The sequence below is a fragment of the Mus musculus genome, chromosome 2 (assembly GCF_000001635.26).
Source record: "Mus musculus strain C57BL/6J chromosome 2, GRCm38.p6 C57BL/6J".
NCBI classification, from domain to species: Eukaryota; Metazoa; Chordata; class Mammalia; order Rodentia; family Muridae; genus Mus; species Mus musculus.
In genome coordinates this window covers 69,172,348-69,189,915 of record NC_000068.7, presented here as the reverse complement: position 1 = coordinate 69,189,915, position 17,568 = coordinate 69,172,348, and the positions used below count along the sequence as shown (strand labels likewise).

The following is a 17,568-nucleotide window of genomic DNA, read 5'->3' as shown; positions in this document are numbered from 1 at the left end:
GATGGCCTAGTCGGCCATCACTGGAAAGAGAGGCCCATTGGACACACAAACTTTATATGCCCCAGTACAGGGGAACGCCAGGGCCAAAAAAATGGGAATGGGTGGGTAGGGAAGTGGGGGGGAGGGTATAGGGGACTTTTGGGATAGCATTGGAAATGTAATTGAGGAAAATACGTAATAATAATAATAATAAAAAAAGAAACTGCGTTCTGCCCTGAGATCTGCTGAGGTTCTAGACTGGACTTCTTGTGTCACACCCCCTCTTTAACCCAGTGGGCTTGGGGCTTGGCTCCTCACCCTTTATTTTGTTTTACAACTTGTGTCTGTTACATTGAATCTCGTTTGCCTGCCACTGTTGACTCTGACTTTGGTCTGTGTCCTTTCTTATTTTTTCAGGCTTTGGCTGACGGCTTAGAAGCCTGCTGTTTCCAGTTGCCACCCAAAGCTAGAGATAAAAGGGCACCTGCCTTGTTACTTCTTGTGTGCTTACAGATGATGATAGGCCTTCAGGCACTCCGTCTCCTCTTTGTCACGGGTAGACAATCTCTAGGGTTTAGATTTTAGAAAGTCTAGGAACCCATAAACTTTGTCTCATTCAACCCAACTGTCTTTTATTTAACTGTTTGAAGTTAATAACCCATGTACAGAGCACTGTGAAATGCAGGCAGGCCTCTACCACCCACTGCATAAGAAAAATCTGCAAAGAGGATAACTTCCCTTTTTTGCATCACATTGTTTACAGAATGTGCAAAGGCCATTCTGTGTGTCCATCCATTCTTGTTTTATGCCTGTGTAGCTGTGTTTCCAGCCTTTGGAGGTAGCTCCTCCACATAGGCAGCAGGAAAATGGCCTCTCTTCCCTTTTAAAGAGCCGAACCACCATCCTTCTTCTTTCTTCTCATGGACGGTCACGATGTCTCCTGTGAGGGTGCACACTGAGTTAGACAGATGGTTCTGTGTAGCTTGAACACATGCCAAGGAAGAGTTGGTAAGAGTATTTTTAGGAACAGTTTGTAGCTGGGGAACTACTTGGTAACATCATGTTCTGCACTTGATTCAGGTGAAGCAAACAGCCACAATACAGAGAATGCTAGCAGGAGTGAAAGAATGAGCGACTGCGCTGTGCTAAGAGTTGCATAAAAACAGACTCATCGAAGCCTTGCACAGCTGGCTCACTCTCCCCCAGATGGGTTATCAGGAAACTCTTGCTGTCCTTATCTTAAGGTGACCATGATAGTTTAGAATAGTTCATTAGAAGCATGTCTTTACTAATAGTTTTTCTTAAAAGTTTGGTAACTCCCTGTGCCACATCTGCATACAGTCTGAACCTTTGGCAGCTTCATAGAAATCTAGCCTCCAAAAAAGAAAAAGAAAAAAGAAAGAAATCTAGCCTCCATTCATTAATTTAGATAACTTTAATAAAATACCAATTTGGAGATAATTTTACGGAAATAATTAGAGCTGAATTCCTGATACAGTTCTTACCTAGTTTTTGATTGCCTTTAAGTGCCTTTTAGAAAAAAAAAAAAAGTGACCAGGCTCTTTAGCCCCTGGGAGAGCTGGCCCCAGATCCATGAGAGTGGGAGAGGGTGAGCTGCCCCTCACCAGCTGCAACACTTGGGAGAGCAGGCCCTGCCCCTCACCTGAGTAGCACAGTAGAGCTGACCCTGGTGACAGGGGCAGAGTGAGCCAGGCCCAAGTTGTGAGCATGGGAGAGCTGGCCCCATAGCTTGTCTGCTGTGTGGTGGTATGATGTGGGAGAGATGACCCACCCCTCACTGGCTGGGACACTCAGGAGAGTGGGCCCTGCATGTCACCTGGGCAGGTTTGCTGTGGGTGAGCAGGCCGTGAGGAGGGCATTAGAGCAGGAGAGCTGGCTCTGCCCCTGACTGGCTGCATCCCTGAGTGAGCTAGCCTCGCCAGGGCAGTGCTGGAGAGCTCACCCTGGTAGTGTGGGTTTAAGAGAGCTGGTGGTCTGACCAGCTCAGCTACCACCCAGACCCAGATCCAGGGCTTTGAGTTGGTCTACCCCAGCATCTACCCTATTTATGAACTGCTAGAACATGTGAAGGGACTGGTCCTGCAGACCCAAAGCTGCTGGATCTCCATGGCAACAACAGGGTATCAGAGCGGAGTCCTTGTGAGGACCCAGTATTGATAGAGAAATATTACTATGGTCTTAGTAACTGTAAGCTTGATGGGTGGCCCAGCAAGCTTACTTTAGCTAAGCCTCAGGCTTGAAAGAATTCTTTTTCTCTGGCCATGTTACTGTTTGTAACAGTGTCCCCTTAAAGGACTGTGTGTGGAAGGCTTAGATGGCGGAGGCTGGTGCTGTTAAGAGATGACTGGATAACAAGGGTGCTGACTTCATTAATGAGTTCCGATCGAATGGCCTAATCAAAGTTTTGCAGGAAGACATTGGAAGGCTTGCTCTTGCAGGGCATCATTTGTCCCTAACCCCTCCCCCTCCTACTCCAGGCTTGCTGGCTACCAAGGATTGGACAGCTTTTCTCCATTGTTACAACCTTCAGCCCTAAAGTGTTCTGCCTCTCCACAGACTTGAAAGACAGTTGAACAAACTGGAACCTTGGAAGCCATAATAACCATTTCTTCTCATAAGCTGTTTTTCTCGGGTGCTTATTCTCACAGCAGTCAAAAGCTGACTAACAAGCTGCCTCCCATACATAAAAGTAGAAACACCCACTTCAGGATCCCACATCTGCGTGTCTTCATCACGAGTGTCACATTCAGATTTTGTTCACTCCTTTCTGCTCAGCTTTGTTTTGAGGGCACAGGGTAATGGTCGCTGTCCTTCTCTGGCCTCAGCCATGGTTTCCTGTTTGTTTTCATGTGAGCTCATTCTGATTTTGTTCTCTCTCTCTCTCTCTCTCTCTCTCTCTCTCTCTCTCTCTCTGTCTGTCTCCATCTCTGTTTCCATCTTACTCTTGACAGTAGTTGTTTAATGAAATTTAGACAAATTCAGATAAGTGATTTGAAATTCTATTGTCGTCTTCTCCTAGCCTCTGATGCTGTGTTTCATTGAAAAGAACTACTTAGAATATAAAGCATGAGTGGGCTTTACAACCAGCAGACAACTGATACGAGCAAGATAATTGTTTTATGTAAACTCTGAAACTTAAACTCAGGGCGCCTGAGTTCTTATTTTTTCACTCACAGAGAAGGAAAAGTAATAGCATGGAGAAAGCAAACTAGCCTGCAGTACTTAGTCCCCTCTAAACAAGGGCAAGCATTAATTAGTCCCCTCTAAACAAGGGCAAGCATGCTGGATTCTTGGTGCCTCACTCTTCTCAGCTATAAAACAGGAATAAACAATATCTACCTTAGAGTGCTCTGCAGATAATAATTGAATGATATTCTCACCACACTGTCTGGCACACAGAAACAAGGAAGGAGGCCAGGAGTGGTAGCGCTCACCTTTAATCCCAGTACTTTGGAGGCAGAGGCAGGTGGGTGTCTGAGTTAAAGACCAGCCTGGTCTACAAGGAGTTCCATCACAGCCAGGGCTACACAGGGAAAACCTGTCTTGAGAAATCAAAAACAATGTTCTGGATGCCAAACCCTGGTCACGGGTAATAAGCTTTCTCTCATGGCAGAATTCTTTTTCATGGGCACATTTATAGGTCTCTGTGCCTTAGCTTGGACTTGCAACTATAGATACATGAAGAAAGTGGAAGCTGGATACTTGTACGTATTTAAGAATATTAGTTTATATAACCCACCAGAAAACACTTCCCTGGGAAACATGTCTGACGCCGGGGATCTGATTCTTTAGAGTGACCCTCAGTTCTTTTCTGAGATATCAGGGCAGACATTAATCTGGGCATCAATGGACTCAGATTCTAGAACTTTCTGTCATACTAAGGAAGACATGACTTCACTTTTTCTGCAACTCTACCATCTGAAACACAGAAAGAAATAGAGCTCTATCTCCAGCGAATTCCCCTTCGTGGCTCTCTGCCCCAGTGTAGCACTGTGGTTGAGAGGATTCCTGGGTTCCAAGTTCAAACCCTGTTCTGCCCCTGCACGTGGTGTTAGTCAAAGTGCTTCACTTATCTGTGTGCCGTTCTTCTCAGCTATAAGACAGGAATAAGTCCTGTCCATCGCAGGGATCTGTGAATAACAATTGAACGATATGCCTGCAAAAGTGCCTGTCACAGAGAAACATGGAATGACCATTAGCTGTCACCAGGTGAGCCTTCGTTTCATTCTTCCTATCTCTGTACTCTTGAGAATGACTGTCAGCCTCAGCCAGCAATGACCTAATACTGTCCTGAGAAGACAGGAGTTGATTCACAGGAGGGATCTCGACGGGAAAAAGAAATGAAAATATTGGAGAACACGTCTTACCTTTTTCCAAATTCAACTCATCATCTTGCCTGGCTTGGAACGTATATAAGGCTTTGCAAAGATGCTTGCTGGCTTGGGACACAGTAGAGCCTGGCATTTTTGAATAAATTATAGTTACCATGTTGACTTTGTAGGCCAAATGAATGCAATCAGGATTCTTTGTTAAACAGTATGGTGCATAGTTTAAATTTTCTCAAGAATTTTATAATTTTACCTAATATCTATTTATTGGTTCAATACATATCTGTAATATACCCAACATGTATATAAATTATGCATATTATATAGCCAAAACCCTGATTGTAACACAGAAAATCAAATGCTGGAGGAACACTTCCCCTAGAACTGATTACAACTATGGTGATGCGAAACTATTTGCTTTCCACGGGAACATAATCTGTATCATTACATAATGCATCTAGAAGCTGAATTTTTCTTTTTAAAATGCACCAGACTTGCCATTCCGATAGAGCTAGGGAATATTTGGAGTGTAGACTTATCAGCATCCCTTGTTGCTTAGGGAACTGTTTCTCAAAAAATTCACCGGTGTCTTTTGAATAGATTACGTGGACCTCGGTGCCTTGGGTTTTACTACAACTCTTTCTGGCTCATTTCTAATTAAAAACAAAAACCGGGAGATATGAGAAAAAGGTATATAGTTGAGGGACAATGACCTGTGTGTATGTATGTCTAATGCTGCATATATTATGTTAATTTAGTCCCCAAAATTGCATGAGAAACCTCACGTCCACATGTAAGACACTGAGGGACCCTGACCCCAGGGCCCCAGTTGGTTTTGATTGGTAAATAAGGTTGCCAGTGGCCAGTGGCTGGACAGGGAGGCAGAGGTGGGACTTTAGGATGCCCAGGCAAGGGACTGAGGACGGAGGAGGAGGAGGAGGAGGAGGAGGAGGAGGAGGAGGAGGAGGAGGAGGAGGAGGAGGGAGATAGCTGCCATTCTTGGAAAGGAATAGAGGCCTAAGAGGTGCTGCGCACAAAGAACATAGCTGTCTTGCAGGTCTGGAGCCAGGTCAGTCCTGATGGAATATAGGTTTTAGTAAGTAACAATTCAGGACTGTTGAAGTGGAGGTTTGGAAGTGGCCTAGACGTTGAGCCGTTTAAGTCATATTAAAATATAAGGCTGCGAGTGTGTGTGTCTTTCATTTGAAAACCCAGAATATTGGGGCGGGTAGTGGGACAATTTGAGTAGAGTTATTTGGGTTCAGCAATGTATGTATGTATGTATGTAATGTATGTATGTATGTATGCGTGTATTGCATATGTATGTATGTATGTATGTATGCATATATGTGTGTGTACCCGTGCATTCCTAACTTCTCATGTTATAAAATGGTTTTCCCAGACTATACTCTTTGTGATTCCTTCTTTGTTTTCTACATTTGGAAACAAAAATACAAATTCATTACTCTCAACCAAGAGGTAAAATTCTTTTTGAAAAATGTAGGTAAATGTAGCATGGAAATTATATTTAAATATAGAGATGTGATTTACCCATAGGACACAGCCCATAATTATTTTGGGCACTGGGTTACCTGAAGGTGAAGAGCTTGGATTGTTCTGCCCACCCGCAGGTGCTTTGCTCTCAGCTTTCTCTAATCTCTTCGTCAAAAGAGGCCGGGATATTTTCACATAAGTATGAGAGTGCTCCTGTTCAAGTAGGTTTTTATAAAAAAGAAGGTAATTTTAAACAACTGTGTTATAAATATTCATGAGACATTGTTTTCTGTATGCCATTTCCTTGGGATTTGTGTGCGTGTGTTTTAATAGGGATGGTGCCTACATAATCAAAACATTTCTAAGACCTTCTGTGTTTACGTTTTCTTGTTCCAAAGGGAAAATATTTTCAGAATAAGATGATTATTATATTTCTTAGTCCATGTTTCCTATTTGGACCCATATGCCTGGACCTAATAGAGACATTTGTAGCAATGTTTTGGAAGTCCAAGTTTAATGGACCCCCTATAAAATGATAGAGACCCTTTTAGAGCTTATGGCTCTCTTTGGAAAGAATGCTGTCCCTTCATCAGTGGATGTTTGCTTACAGCCCCACCCCCTTCTGACCAGTAATGAAACTAGCTACAAGCAATAATTGTCTATGGACAATTTCCAGAGTGTAGCACAGGCATCTGTGTTTGAGGTGGGCTTTAAAATGTACTCCTACTATCCACATTGCATACTGTGTTAGTCTGTGCACTGAGGGATGCATTTCCACTGTGCTAAGATGAACCTGATGCAAAAGAATCTTACAGTTTAGGTCTGCAGGGATACCCAAATTTCAAATTAGTAGAAATTTCTACCAGCGGCACCCTGTAAAGCTGAAGTTAAGGTATGAAGAGAGAGAGGAGAAATCATAAGGATTGTTTTCAGCCAAGTGATTTAGTCTCCTTCCAAAGGATGTGTTCTGTTGTGTTTCAAGTTGTTGCTCAAAAGGAATAAAAGTAAAATTTGTCTTAATGGCTGCAGTAAGAACCTGGGGCTTAAATATGACACGGATTTCTGCCTTGATGTTCTTTTAAACCCTTCTGCTTCTCAAGTGCGTTCCAACACATCCCAACTGATCTCACCGTCACGTTACCTTTTCTTTCCACTTGAAAATGCAGGTGCTACAGGGATGGCAGGGCTTTGGCCGTTGCTCCAGGTCTGCCAACACTGACGACAGTTTGTAGGAGTTCGCTTGCAAAAGGTCTAGTTTCAAACTGTTCTGTGGACACATCATAGGGCCATGTGAGGACATTCGAGAGAACGAGGCACAGCTGGGTGTATAAAGGAACCTCAACACATCTTTAAAGGGAAGGAGTTCTAGAAACTTATACTCAGCTCCCACACAGATACGCAGGAGAAACACTGAATGAATAAGATCCTCAACGCAATGTAGAGGGAAAGCCAGGATGTGTCTTACTTAGTCTTTGCTCTTGTAATTATGGGAGTTACCATGGCATTTAGCATCTACCACATGAAAGCATTGTGTTTGTTCATAGATATCATGAGTTCATGGATTAACGTTTCCCTTTTCTTCTATGTGAGTCAGGTTAGTTTTTTGAGCAAATGATGACAACACATTGTTGATTCCGACGATGACAAGTAAGCTCCACGCACAGACAACAAAAGAAACTGGTGCCATGCTTTTGGTGGCTTTATTTTGGTAAATGCCATTTGCATTGAATTAGTTCATTGAACATTTTGTGCCATCATAGAAAATGTTCCACTGTGTTTTGTGATTTCCTGTAAATTATACCCACACGTCATTGTAGTAGGATTTCAGATCTCTGTTCCCAAGTAAACAGATTTAGACCTTTCTTTTCACAGAACATGTTAGGGTCATTTCTGTAGTAGCCTTCCCATGAAAGGAAATCTATTCTAAAAAAATATATAGAATAAATTATAGCTGACTGCATCTGCTGGCTTTTACCAAGGCACGATTGAGCTTTCAAGTTGGGGGAGAAAAATGAGAGCTACTTTTTCAGGAGAGTCAGGTTAGATAAAGAAAATTCCCTCGGATTCCTGCATTCTTCAAAAATATTATTAAAATGCCCACTCTTCCTGGATTCTTCTCATAGTAACTAAGAGGAGCCGACTTCTCAGCATTCAAACCCCAGCACAAGCCCTCTTCCAGCATGTTCCCACTCCTATCCAAAGTCTTCCAAAATATTGCCTCTAAAATAGCTCTTTTCTTCCCCAATGGCCTTTGCCTCACTCCATGGTACACATGCGCTCCTTTGCCACACCCCCATTCCCTTTTTTGCTATATCCCATGCCCTCCCTAGCCACACCCCATGGCTTCTTCCTGATTATAGTCCTGCCTCTTTCTTGTTTTCAGAGGACTCTGATGTCAGTTGAAAGAAAATGGAAAGTAGAATCATATTAGGAACTATGATGAGCTGCGCCTCTGCTCATGATGAAGTTGCATCCCAATACGACCAATGTTAGCTAAGAATTGCTATAACGAACGCACTAACCAGACGAACATCCCCACATAGGCTGGCAGACCTAAGACATGCTCAGAATCTCACATTAGCTTACATCAGGCAAAATCATCTGATGCATTCATTTCATAATAGATTGAGGATGTTCCCTTGAAATGTACTGGACTTTATACTGAAAGTGGAAAACAAAATGGCTCTGGGTATATTTTCCGACCACCATAAAAGGCAAATAGTCAAGCCGAATGAGACGTTGGTCACTTTTTGAGCTTCTTCTCCAAATGCTGCCATAGCATTTTCTGGACAATGTTGTATATTATCAGAAAGCTCTATGGTTAAGTATCAATATTTCCATTTTGCAGATAAGAACACTAACATCTCAGGTTTCCATGACCAGCAAAGCTAAATCATAAGATGAGCTTCTGTAAATGGCTACCCCTGGGGATTTCGATCACTTGCTGGGGTCAAAGTACCTATTCTAAAGTACCTGTCCCTAAAGAAGGCATCTATTTTGGAGCATTCTATTTAGAACAAAGTAAACATTTCTAGGTGGTAGGAGTTTTCCACATCCCTCCCACTCGATTGTTCTGAGTCAGGAGGAAGGGGTGGCAAACAAGGTAAGAGGGCTGAAAAACAAATACCCTAAAAATAACCTTTCCATCAAAAAAGGCACTCTGCAAATTTTTACCTCATCCATTAGGGTCTCCATGTCTTTCTGGCTCTTGGCATCAGAAAAGGAGGAGCTGCTGGCGAGTGCTTTAAGCTTCCGCTCCAAGCCTGAAAAAGAAAGCACATTTTAGGTCACCTTTCACCCAGTCCGAGTGGGTCAGAGCAGGGGACAGTCACCTTCAAGGAGAACCTGAAGGCTAGAAGTGATAGGACTTCCTTAATGGCCAGGGATTTTCTCTCTGTAGGAGTCACAGAGTCTTACTCAATGGACAAGATAAGAAGAAATACAGTTCTTTTAATGGCCACCCTCAGCTAAGGAAATTTGAGAAATGCTGGTGCTTAAAGGATGTGGCCAGATTTTTCCAGATAAGTTTTTGAGTTTCCTTTGGCCTGATTCAATGTTCCGTCCATCCGTTGACAGGATTGTGCTAGCTTCTTCCTCGTTCTCTTACCTCTCCCATCAGAGTTCCCTCAGGCCTGGGGAACTGCAATCCTGGGCTCCAGGCTCAGCTGGACGCTGGATCACAGACATGTGGTTGCTTCGTGGTCTGTCCTGCCTTGGAATCACTTCACGCGCTAACTCATCTGAACCCCCAGTGTGCGACTGAACGTGAGCAACTGTCGTGCCATTTCAGAACTTAGTAGAAAGACAGAAATGAAAGCCCCAAACCATGTGAAGATCACGCAGATTGTCTCTCGCCATGCCAGCCACTTGGAGAAACAATAAACTTGTACATTTCTGAAGCACAGCAGTGAACTACTTATATAGTTCTCAGAAATGGACAAAAATGTCCTGTTACACTTTTTCCTTTTCTGGATTTTGATTTTTTTTTTTTTTTTTTTGAAATAGGGTCTCACTGTAGCCCAGGCTGGCCTTCAGGTCATTATGTAGCCCAGCCTGCATTCCAGCTCACGGCAGAGCCCACACATGACTCCTTAAGGTTTATTTTATTTTGTTTTTTATTAATGGTGTGTGTCTGTGTATGTGTGTGTATGTAAGACATGGGGACATATGTACCATGGAGCATATGTCACAGGATGCCTTGGTGAAGTGCCTCCCATGCCCCACCCCCACTTCACCTTTCCATGGATTCCAGGGATCCACCTCATGTTATCTGGTTTTCAGCGCAAGTGCTCTTACTCACGGAGCCAGCCCACCAGCCCGCCTATGACTTTAATTTATGTCCCTTTCATTGAACATAACTTATATTTAATTTGCAGTTCTCTGGAGAGTCCTTGCCTTACTCCACAAACGCAGACAAACCCTAACTCTGAGTAAAGCTTCAGAGTGTGACTTAATACTTCCCCTTATCCAGTACTGAAGGACATCACCACAAGCAGGACATGCTACAAGCAAGACAGGAGGATAGGCACACATGTGAGGCCAGCCTGATCTGCTCACACTGCGTGTCCAGCCGAGGTTCTGTGGTATGGAAATCACCCACCTTCTTTGTCTCTTGAGGCCTTTTCAATGTCTCTTTGCAGTCTCCCCAATTTGGGTTTTAATAAAGACTTCCGTCGCTCTTTGTCCATTGGGTTCTTTGGATCTTCTTCCTTTAGAAGGAAAAAAAAAAGACACTTAATAACTTAAGGTGCACTGGTGGTTGGTTTTGTGTGTCAACTTGACACAAACTGGAGTTATCACAGAGAAAGGAGCCTCCCTTGAGGAAATGCCTCCATGAGGTACAGCTGTAAGGCATTTTCTCAATTAGTGATCAGTGGGGGAGGGTTCATTGTGGGTGTTGCCATCCTTGGGTTGGTAGTTCAGGATTCTATATGAAAGCAAGCTAAGCAAGCCAGGGGAAGCAAGCCAGTAAGCAGTACCCCTCCATGGCCTCTGCATCAGCTCCTGCCTCCAAGTTCCTGCCCAGTGTAAGTTTCCGTTTTGACTTCTTTTGGTGATAAACAGCAATGTGGAAGTGTAAGCTGAATAAATAAACCTTTCCTCCCCACCTTGCTTCTTGGTCATGATGTTTGTGCAGGACTAGAAGGCCTGACTAAGACATAAGGGAGAAATGAGAGTCACTGCTCCTAGCTGTTCTGAGACCCCCAGTCATTATCTTTGGTGGTTTTAACTTTACCAGGGTAGGCAGGATTGAAAAAAAAAAAAAAAAAACGAAGGAAGACTGGTTTACACACATTGTTCTCCCTGTTGTAGGCCTGACTGATATGGATGCATCTCATTCACAATTTGTCAGTGCACGGGTGAGCGTTTATTTAGTAAAACAAATTATTCTTGGAGGGAAAGATTTTCTATAGTGATTTCAGGTTCTTGATAAATAAACTATTTGTAGGATACTTCATGTTTCAAGACATAATTGATATTGATTCAAGCCCGAGGCTTTCACTCATCCACTGTAGGACCCTGTGTGAGCCTCAAGTTAGGATTGCCTTGGGAGTGGAACAAATGTGCATTGAATGCCTTGTTGGCTTGGCGTTGGGACTACTAGTAGAGCTAGACTCAGCCCCAGAGCGTGTTCTACCTGGTTAGCTCCTGAAGCACATTAGGAGGACCGGCAATTCAAGGCTGCATGTATGCAGTAATGGCACAGACATCAAGACTATAGACTTTACCGGGCTTCCTGGTCCAACAAAGGGAGGACAGTGCAAAGAAAGGAGAGAGGAACACTGTGGAGAGTCTGTCAGGAGCAATAAGTACAATCTGCTTGAGCAAAAACCCTGCTGGAAGAACATGCAGCCTGTGTGGATTAGTCTGGAGGTTAGGACTGAAGCTGCCAAGTTTGTGTGTGTGTGTGTTTGACAGGATCTCACTATTTAGTTTGGTCTGTTGGGCTTGAACTTACAGCAATCCTCCTGCCTCAGCCTCTCAAGTGCTGGTATTATAAGCATAAGCCACAATACCTGGTGGTACATGAGGATTCCTTCAGGGTTAGATGAAAAGAAGAAAATCAAGCTGGTGGGTCAGAAGGTGGCTGGGCCCATAGGGGGATGGATGAGCTGTTCAGGGAGTGGAAAAGCTAGAACTACGGGGGGGGGGGGGGCCGTGGGAGATAGCTGGCTTTAGGTAAGCCACTGTAAAGAGGAGGTCTCCCAGGGTGCAAAGTGAGAGTGTCACCCCCACACAAATATAACAGATTGATTAAAGGGTTTTCTTTCTAAGGCATACACCATGTTTCCCTGGACTGCCCATGACTGAGAATTGAGGCTCTGAGATACTTAGCCTTAAGGATATCTTGACAATGCTAGTCAGTCATTTGAGACAGATTTAGCTATACAGTTGAATTCTATTACACTGAAGTTTCTTAAAAACCATAAATTCCCTCAAGCATGTCAATTAAAGATGAACCATCCTAACTTCCTACATTGCAATAGAACCCTGGTTGATTTTCCCAGAATGCCCTTATTTTATTGATAAGTTGAGAGTAGGGGCATCATTTTCATTACCCTTTGCAAGAAAACAGCAGATGCAATCCCTGGGTGCCAGGGTAGGAAAATAATGATAATTACAAAAACAAAAACACAACTGGTGGGCTGGTGAGATGGCTCAATGGTTAAGAGCACTGACTATTCTTCCAGAGGTCCTGAGTTCAATTCCCAGCAACCACATGGTGGCTCACAACCATCTATAAGGGGAGCTGATAAATTAATCACACATTGAATAAATAAAATAAATAAAAAACAACTGGCTGCTTGTGTGGCTGGTGGAAGTGGGGAGAGATTAATCTTGTCGGGATTCAGAGCATGTCCCCTTCTCCTCCTCCCCCCACCCCCTGTATTCTGAACTGGGCTCCAGGTCCTTCATCCAGAGGCAAGCAGGCTGCCACGGGTTGCAAGGGCAGAGATGGACAGATTCACATTGCAGAATTTAATGTGTGTGTGTGTGTGTATGTGTGTGCGCGCACGCGCATGTGCGCACCCCATGACACATCTGCAATCCCAGCCATATATATATATATGGTGATGCTATAATGAAACTACTTTATACGAAAAGAAATGACATTTCTCATTTTCAGCTCTTGAGGACCTTCATAGCCCTGCCAAGTCACCTGAGTGAACTTGGAAATTAAGCCTTTCCTCATAGAGCTTTGAGCATCTAAAGCCCTTTACCCTTGCCAAGTGAGGGATTAAGAGGCCCTGACCCATTTAAGATGTGAGACAGTCAATGTGTAAGCTAGTAAATTTGGAGTCAATTTACCATTTGTGTAGAAAACCAATATAATGGTCACTTATAGGTCACTGAACGCTCACTTTTACAAAAGACTACGTGATTTAAATGCCTCTCAAAGTTCATGAGATAGAAAAATAGGCAGTGGTGGCACAGACCTTCAATCTCAGCACTTGGGAGGCAGAGGCAGGTAGATCTCTGAATTCAAGGCCAGCCTCATCTACAGATCAGCTTCTAGGACAGCCAGGGCTACACAGAGAAACCCTGTCTAGAAAAACAAAACAAAACAAAACAAAACAAAACAAAACAAAACAAAACAAGAAACACTCCCCCCACCACTGAGTGGAAGCACTGAGAAGGTGGACTTTGAGAACATTAGACGTGAGTGTTTCCCTCATGAATGGACTAATGTCATTGTCCTGGGAATGAGATTGTCACAGTTCAGCCTTTGCTCTCTTGCCCATGTGATGTCATTTTCCTGCTGTGTAATGATGCGTCAAGGAAGACCCTGGACAGATTCGCTCAACCAGGACTTCCCAGCCCTGAACCATAATTCAACTTCTAATCTCTGTCAGTTACCAAGTCCGTTGTATTCTGTTCTGGCAACATGTGACACTGACCAAGACAAAGACCCAGCAAGATCCTAAAACTTGGCCAGTTCTTCTTCCCTCGAAGGGACTACTGCGGTTGTAACTCGCGGATTGTTTTTGTTATTATTTATACCACTATGGACAAAAATAACATCTTTATGAGCGTTCCACCCAGGCTATGATGACACGTCTGCAATCCCAGCCTTCTGGAGGTGGAAGCAGTAAGATTAAGAGTTCAAAGGTCAGCTTTGGGCTAGGGAGTCTGAGATGAGGGCTTGGAAACAGGGAGAAGACACTCTTTTTTTTTTTTTTTTTTATCGTTGTTCTTAGCCTGACTTCTCAATACGTGGCCAAGATGAGCTGGTAAAGGCACTTCCTGCCCCTCCATACTTACAAAATAGTCAGCCAGGAGAAGCTCCGATTTGTTTTCTATAGACAGGATTGCAGTTTCTTCCATTAGAGCCTGGATATCTTTTTCAACATCAACCTTGCTGATGGCACAGTGGATCTGTGTGTGGCACTGGAACACCGGGAAAAGCAGAGTGGGGTGGTTGAAGAACTGATTCCTGCCAGCCTTACCTACCGCGCATAACCAGAAACAGGTCTCCACTACTCACTGTGGTCAGCGTTTGTCCAAAAAGAGAAATATGTTGGCTGTACTGGTTTAAGTTATTGCATAAAAGTTGAATTCTTTCCTTCTCCAGCTCCAGCATGCTCTGAAGAGAATAAAAATGCAAAGCTTGTCAGCCCTCCCACACACTCCACGGTGAGATAGCTTGAGCAAACTGTCCAGATTTGCCTTTGTATATCCAAAGTGCAGTACAGGGGGATTCCCAGGGCAAGGATATGACTTACAATCCTAATGCCCCCACTTAAGATTCCTTTAACTCACAAGCTTCCCTGTGATCTTTTATCCTCCCACAGCATGTAGGCAGATGCTACAAGTTACCCGCTGTTTATAAAATTAAAAAAAAAAAAAGGAGACAAAGAGAGAAGAAGGCATAAGACGAAGCTTTGATGTTTTAGAGGCAACTAAAGCCCAGGAAGACCCATCTGCAGGTCTTAGAAATGTTTTTAGACACCAAATACTTCCAAAATTGTTGACAAAACAGGCAAGGAGCATCCGCCTGCTTGTCTCTGTAGGTGTAAAGATGACGTGATGGTCCCTGGTTTCATCAAAAGAAGAACTGGAGACAAGAATTAATTACAAAAAAAAAAAAAAAAAAAAAAAAGAGGGCCAGTGGGAAAGATGTTTATTTACAGTTTTATAGGAACTAGGGAAGGAAAATGCTCAGCTTCTTCGTGGTCTCATTACAGTAGTGCTGCCATTTGTAGAGAAGCTAAAACAAGGGCCTGGGGAGATGCGGCAGGGCTGCTCTTCCAAAGGTTCAGTTCCCAGCACCGGTGTCACACAGACCAGACAAACGTTCATAACATAAATAGAAATAAAATAAGTCTTTTTATTGAAAGAAAGAAAGAAGGAAAGAGAGAAAGAGAGAGAGAAAGAAAGAAAGAAAGAAAGAAAGAAAGAAAGAAAGAAAGAAAGAAAGAAAGAAAGAAGAAGAGCTAAAATCAGGAAACACACACCTATAAGCAAGTTATTAGCTAAGCTACCAGAATGGAGATGGGGAGGTTTCTTGGGCAGACTTCTTCCACTGGCAAGTTCCCCGGCTAGTGCCAGGGGCTCAACCCATTTTTGTTCCTAGCATGGAATTTCTTGTAGAAATTGTAATTGGGTGTGGCTCCTATTATATGTTAGAATAAGCTATACCAATCATAGTTAAGGAAAAAGAGGCCATGAATTTGAGGTGAAGTGAGGGAGAGGTAACAAAGGACGGGTTGGAGGGAAGAAAATGATACTGTATTTTAATTTTTTTATTGCAAAAGTTTTTAAATAAAGTATTTAAATAGATGAACAAACAACAAAAAGGATACCATATTCTATTGTCATTTCCCCCCTATTTTTGAGACAAGGTTTCAGATAGCCCAGGCTAGCCTCAAAGTTGCGATGGATGACACCTAAAGGATGATATGAACTTGTGGTCCTGTTGCCTCTACATCCTGCAGGCAGGAATGGATGAGATGATAAACATGTAACATCACCTCATATGTGTGAGTGTGTGTGTGTGCATGTGTGTATGTGTGTGTATGTCTATGTGTGAGTGTGTATGTGCACATGTGTGTGTATACATGTGTGTGCATGTGTGTGTGTGTGTGTATGTTTGTGTGTGAGTGTGTATGAGAGGGTGTGTGTGAGAGTGTGTGTGAGTGAGTGTGTATGAGAGGGGGTGTGTGAGTGTTTGTGAGTGTGTGTGAGTGTGTGTGTGTGTGTGTGTGGTGACAGGGATTGAACATATGGCCTTGTGTTTGTTAGGCAAATCTACTGAGTAAGCTATATCTCAGCCCCAGTATTCTCTATTCTTTTTTAAAAAATTAAAGTTATATATTATTTTTATTTATGTATAGATGTGTATCTGCATGAGTTTGGGGACACCGCATACCTGCAGGTGCCCACAGAGAGCAGAAGGCATCAGATCCTCTGAAACTAGAGTTACAGGAAGTTATGAGCCTCCTGATATGAGTCCTGAGAACTGGACTCAGGTCCTCTGTAAGAGCAGCAAGTGCTCTTAAGCACTAAGCCATCTCTCCAGCCTTCAGAGCCTTTTATTTTATGTATATAAGCTTTTATTGCTTGAAAATTTCATGCCTACATTCAACCTGCTTTGATCAAATGCGCCTCCTTTCCCTCCCCTCCAATCTCTTCCCTTGTCTCCCCTCTACTTCTTCCACCCAACTTCACATGCTGTTTTTAAATTCCCTGTGTCCACTCATTGTCACTGTAAGCACCTGGGGATAAGGGCAATCTACCGGAGCATGAGTACTCTCTCACTCACTGCATCCCTGAAGAAAACTGATACTCCCTCAAGCAGAAGCCATCAGCTGTCGCCGAGAGTTCTTTCACTGGAGTGGCACTTTATGAGCCCCTGCCCATCCATGCTAGACTTTTGGCTGGCTCGAGCTTGTGTCAATATTACATACACAGCCATCCCTGTTGTGAGTTTGTGAGCGCAGCAGTGCTGTCCTTCCCAGCATGCTGTTTGAGTGCACATGCTCATTCCCTCTGGCACTTGCAGTCATTCTGGCCCCTCTTCCACAATGACCCCTGAGCCTTGGGTGAAGGAATATGCCATAGATGTCCTATATCAGGCTGAACACACCACAATCTCATTCTCTGTACTGTGACCACTTTTGAGTTTCTGTTGTAGCTATCAGCTTCAAAAAATACGCTTCTCTGATGAGTGGTCAGAGATGAACTAATATAGTGGGTATAAAGGCAAGAACTTCAGGAGCAAGTTGTGCTATGCTCATTTAGGGGATATTGGGGCTTCCCTTAGGGCCTAGCCAGTTGTGGAATTTTGGCTTTGCTGACACTACCAGGAATGATAGTTTAAATTCAGTTAGAAACACTTGTTTACTCCCATAACACCCATGCCATTAATACACCTGTGGTCATATCAATTGTCAGGCTAATCTTTACTGATATTTACAGCTCTCATTGGGTAAGATTGCTGGCTGCTTATCTCCCTAGTCTCTCATGTAGAACATTACAGCACTATGAGGGATAACTCTGGTCTTTTAAAAAAAGATTTATTTATCTTATTGTATGTGTTTTAGCATTTTGCCTCCACATATGTGTCCATGCCACATGTTTGCCTGGTGCCTTAGGAATACTTTAACCACTGAACCATCTCTCCAGTCCCCATTCTCCAGTCTTCAAGAGATTATTTGATAATAGTAGTTCTAATCAGTTCTGAATGCTAACCTACATGAGAGTTGGAGCGCCAGAGTCTATTGCTTAAAGGTAAGAACACGAC

At 43.3% G+C, this 17,568-nt stretch overlaps 1 protein-coding gene and 1 long non-coding RNA gene across 2 annotated transcripts in view; one reads left to right on the top strand and one right to left on the bottom strand.

Moving 5' to 3' along the window:
* Window positions 1-585: 585 nt before the first annotated feature.
* The window catches only part of Nostrin (nitric oxide synthase trafficker), a 53,531-nt gene continuing 36,548 nt past the window's right edge, over window positions 586-17,568 (bottom strand). Inside the window, exons 9-16 of the mRNA NM_181547.3 lie at window positions 14,311-14,409; window positions 14,088-14,213; window positions 10,423-10,531; window positions 8,997-9,085; window positions 6,964-7,089; window positions 5,921-6,035; window positions 4,368-4,457; window positions 586-919 (exon numbers count right to left, since the gene is read on the bottom strand). Coding sequence (NP_853525.3) covers window positions 783-919; window positions 4,368-4,457; window positions 5,921-6,035; window positions 6,964-7,089; window positions 8,997-9,085; window positions 10,423-10,531; window positions 14,088-14,213; window positions 14,311-14,409 — 891 coding nt within the window. The 3' untranslated portion in view covers window positions 586-782. The remainder of the gene's footprint in view (window positions 920-4,367; window positions 4,458-5,920; window positions 6,036-6,963; window positions 7,090-8,996; window positions 9,086-10,422; window positions 10,532-14,087; window positions 14,214-14,310; window positions 14,410-17,568) is intronic.
* On the top strand, window positions 9,081-10,507 carry Gm52516. The gene is made up of 2 exons (XR_003953846.1): window positions 9,081-9,918; window positions 10,199-10,507. It is a non-coding gene; the product is annotated as a predicted gene, 52516 (long non-coding RNA).